The sequence below is a fragment of the Mus caroli genome, chromosome 13 (genome assembly GCF_900094665.2).
Source record: "Mus caroli chromosome 13, CAROLI_EIJ_v1.1, whole genome shotgun sequence".
Lineage (NCBI taxonomy): Eukaryota > Metazoa > Chordata > Mammalia > Rodentia > Muridae > Mus > Mus caroli.
In genome coordinates this window covers 45,718,732-45,722,973 of record NC_034582.1, presented here as the reverse complement: position 1 = coordinate 45,722,973, position 4,242 = coordinate 45,718,732, and the positions used below count along the sequence as shown (strand labels likewise).

The 4,242-nt window shown below is 44.0% G+C and overlaps 1 protein-coding gene across 1 annotated transcript; it reads right to left on the bottom strand.

The window, feature by feature from the left end:
- Nucleotides 1-1,707: 1,707 nt before the first annotated feature.
- Nucleotides 1,708-3,759, bottom strand: LOC110307673. Its single transcript, XM_021179916.1, is given in 3 exon segments — nucleotides 1,708-1,797; nucleotides 2,071-3,711; nucleotides 3,714-3,759. Coding segments are annotated over 3 exon segments (1,755 nt in total). The 3' UTR covers nucleotides 1,708-1,729.
- Nucleotides 3,760-4,242: the final 483 nt, after the last annotated feature.

The following is a 4,242-nucleotide window of genomic DNA, read 5'->3' as shown; positions in this document are numbered from 1 at the left end:
GTGCCCATATCTTCAAGGCTTTTCCCCACTTTCTCCTCTATAAGTTTCATTGTCTCTGGTTTTATGTGAAGTTCCTTGATCCACTTAGACTTGACCTTAATACAAGGAGATAGGAATGGATCAATTCGCATTCTTCTACATGTTAACAACCAGTTGTGCCAGCACCATTTGTTGAAAATGCCCAACAGCAGATCTTATAGGAAAATTGCAGAGAGGAAATCTCTGAGAAGTGAGCAAAGTAGCTGGTTAGCTGTTCAATATGCAGCAGTCAGTTTTTTTTTTCTGTATAGCAGAGAGAACTCTTACTTAATGTTATTTGACCGGGTGTAATAGTACATCTATTTTTACTTTCCAAAGCATTGTTTGTTTGTTTCCGTTGTAAGATTTTTAAACGATATGTTATTCATATTTTTCACTTCCTACTCCTTTTCCCAGAATTCTCCCTCACTACACATTTACTTATGTATTTTTACCTTAAGGAACACAAAACAAATCCACATAAATTATAGTGGTCTAGTGGCCATAATTTTAAAACATGATTTGCATTTACAAAAATATATAATGCAAGTTGGAATCCCTAGAAAGTTTTACAATATTATGAAAAGATACATTTAATAGTTGTAAACTTAAAATAGTGGCATCATGTTCATTTTTTAAAAGATTCAATTTTGATGCTGGAGTGATGGCTCAGTGGTTAAGAGCTCTGACTTCTCTTCCAAAGGTCCTGAGTTAAAATCCCTGCAACCAAGTGGTGGCTCACAACCCTCTATGACAAGATCTGATACCCTCTTCTGGACTGTCTGAAGACAGCTACAGCATACTTACATACAAAAAAAATACATCTTTGAAAAAAATCAGTTTTGTAGTGATTCTAGTTACTGTAAGTGATACACACTCTAATGTAATGAAAATGAGAATTCAATATAATATTAAACAATTCAAAATAATCATGATAAAATTTAAGGTTTTTTTTTCCTTCGAATTTGACAGCTATGTAAAAATAAAGGGGAAAATGAAATTCTTTTGAGGAATGAACCAGTTAAAGTAATTTCTTACAATATTAGGAATATGGGACTGGAGAGGTGGCTCAGTAGTTAAAAGCACAGGCTGCCTTGGACAGGACCAAGGTTCAATTACCTGCACTCACATGGTGGTACACAGCCACCTGTAACCCAATTTCCAGGGGAAAGTTCTTTGAATAGGATAATTTCCTGCCAAGATATACAACCAATGAAGGGCTCACAGNCAAAATATATGCTCCTCTAAACTGCAGAGAAAGACTGCTAGTAAAGTAGGAGAGTGCTCAAGGCTCAGCATATGTAATAAATCACAAATATAAACAGTCNCCAAACATACTAAAAGTTTCTAACCCCACTGGCTAATGCTAGTTACTGAAGTGAGTGGACTTGGAAAAACAGGCTTCAGAGGACCAGAGACTAAGCCCANCCATGTGCCAGAGGAAGCCCCTGTACTCCTGAGCTGGAGCCCAAGGAGTACACAAGCTGTTAATACCAACATGCATGGAGGAACCTTCCTCTGCTCCATCACTGTAGGACAGAAACAGCTCTGCTCAAAAGCAGGAATGTGAACCAGGTGTCATTTCCTTTCTGGGAAGGAGCCATGAGCACAGAAGGATGAGCTCGAGAAAGAAAAAGTTTCTTTGTAGGAAAACCCCAAGTTTATTACCAGGAGGCATGGGGGAAACGATGACTGGGCAGATGGGCATCTTTTAGAAACTCCTGGTGTGTGAAGGCATGGGTGGCCTGAGCCACCTGCTCCTTGACCTATTCTGGTCTACTGGGTTTCAGAGGCTCTCTGGCCAGCAACACCTGAGTGCCACTGGATTCCAGTTCTCCTTGATATTGACTGGATGGTTCTCTTTGGAACTTATAGGGCAGCCAACACCCATTCCTTTCATTGTACTTTGATGTGGGTCAAAGGCTTTATGGGTAAAACCAGCCTCCTCTTTGTCTCCAATTTGTGTGTATCTGAAGGAACAGTAGTGCCCTTCAGGAATTCTATGTGGACAGTGCCCTAATCCAAACTTGATCCTAATTTTGCCAGGTGTACAGGCTCTCTGGAAAGCAAGGCCTGGCTTGTGTTTGTCTCCAGTTACCCTGTACCTACATGGATTTTCATTCCCTTTGGGAGAAGGTAACAGCTTAAAGGCCATTTCTTTCTTCACTTGCTTTGGATGTTGTTCACAGGCTCTCTGGGCATCAACTCCTGAGTGCAGTTTGTCTCCACTTCTCTTGTATGTAAATGGACGGTTGTGCTCCTCTGAGCTGACATGTCCACAGCTCATCCTGCTTGCTGCTCTGTTATGGTGTGTGTCATACAGACCCTCAGAGGTTTGGGATGAGGCACCCAGCTTGGATCTCAGTGATTCCACTTTACACCACTCTTTTACCTTTGATTGCTTCCCTTCAGTGTTCTCTACGATCTGGAACAGAATATTCGCTAGGCATGTAATTTCACCTGGCATATGGTAGATGGACTCTTTTGTTGTTACAACCTTCTGTGTCTGCTCAGTAGCTGGTAGGGAGCTAGAATTCTTTAGAATAATATCCTGCTGTCCCTTGCATTTTGTGCTAAGGTTTCCACACAGAAAAGCATTACTTAGGATGTTCTTCCACGAGGTCTTAGACATAGCCTCTCCTTTTTCTGGTATCCAAGTCTTGGCTGTATCCTGGAGCTCGGTGGAGCTCGGGATGGAATGTCTTACTCTCACATGCCTTTCTCCCTGAGTTATGCCTGTAGATCTTAGAGTGCTCTGCCTCTTTTCATGAAGGTGAAACCCATTGAGATTCAGCAGTTTGATCTGGTCCTTTGGAACACTGCTGTCGTTAGTTTCCACCCTTTCCTCTCTCTTCCTGAAGACATCACATAAGCCATGGGAAATCTTGGTGTTTGGGAAACTAGCCTGGAAGCTGGGCAGAGAGTCCTGTGAGGGCAGGCTGACCTTGGCATGGTGGACTCTACTGGGGCCAACTGGATGGAGACTCACAGGCCAGGCTCTTGGCTGCTGGTTTGAACTCAAAATTTTCTGACTTGAGTCCTGTGAGTGTTGTGAGGTAGGTATTTGTAGATGGGCTGGGAGTTTATTGGCCCATAAAGACCCAAAGACCCTGGGACTGATATTGATGTCCTTGCCATTGTGACTCTCACTGGATCCCAGACTCACTCTCCATACACGAGGTGGCTCTTCTTTTACCTCCACTGTAGTTTGTTTGGTTGCTGAAGGTCTGACCCTTTCTCCAGGGCCTTCCATTGTCATACACCAGGGACGATGTCGTGATTCCACCTCCTGAAGGCTCTTCTGTGGTGCATGCTTGATCATTTTGGGATTGGTACTTGGCGTCAGACTGCCTTTTCTAGTGCCCCAGAGAGTCCTGATCTCTTGGGGATTTGCTGCCTGGAAGTAGCAAGCATGTCTCTGAACACTCAGGTATCTTGGCAATGGATCTAGATGAGACTTTGTGGCCCCATGGCTGGCAGCAGGTGGAGGGACTCTGTGGGTCTCCTGAGCCTCTGGAAGTGAGTGTATAAACTCACCACTCTCTAGCTTTGAAGCTGATGCACTTTCCTTCCTTGTCCCTCCTGGATCCTGGTGATGCAAATTTTCTAGGACCCTGGCAGCCTTGGAATCACAGATGGGTAAGGAGGGATACACAACCTGGGGGAGGTTTGAGGCTGGAAATCCACGTGGGTCAGATCCCTTGCCACAAGCATCTGCAGATTTGGTCTGAAAATTATCATTGTTTTTAGAGCAGCAGCATGGGGGAGTGGGGGTCACAAATTTCTAGGTATTAGGCCTTGCTGACACCTCCCTCACAGATATACCATATACACTGGAAGCTATCAACACCTGCTGCATATCCTTGGGCACATACAACTTTCCAGAACTTAGGTCCTACTGGGCCCTACCCCACAGAAGCTGGTAGATTCCAGGCCCTGCTGAACACTACTTGCCTTCCTATGTATACTGTTATAAAACAGATGCTGCTGGAAATGTAGGATACTATTGGGTATTGGGCTGTGTATCCGACCCTGCTTGACACATTCCCTCACTGTCCTCATCACCCATAAAGATGCTGCTATGTTTCATTCTATGCTGGTAAATCCACTGTGCCTCACCCCACATACAATACTAAGTCTCATACCTTTGAAGCCCCCCACCTCACATACACTGCTAGGAATCACATGTGCCCTGCTGTTGCTAACTCACACCCTAGGTACACT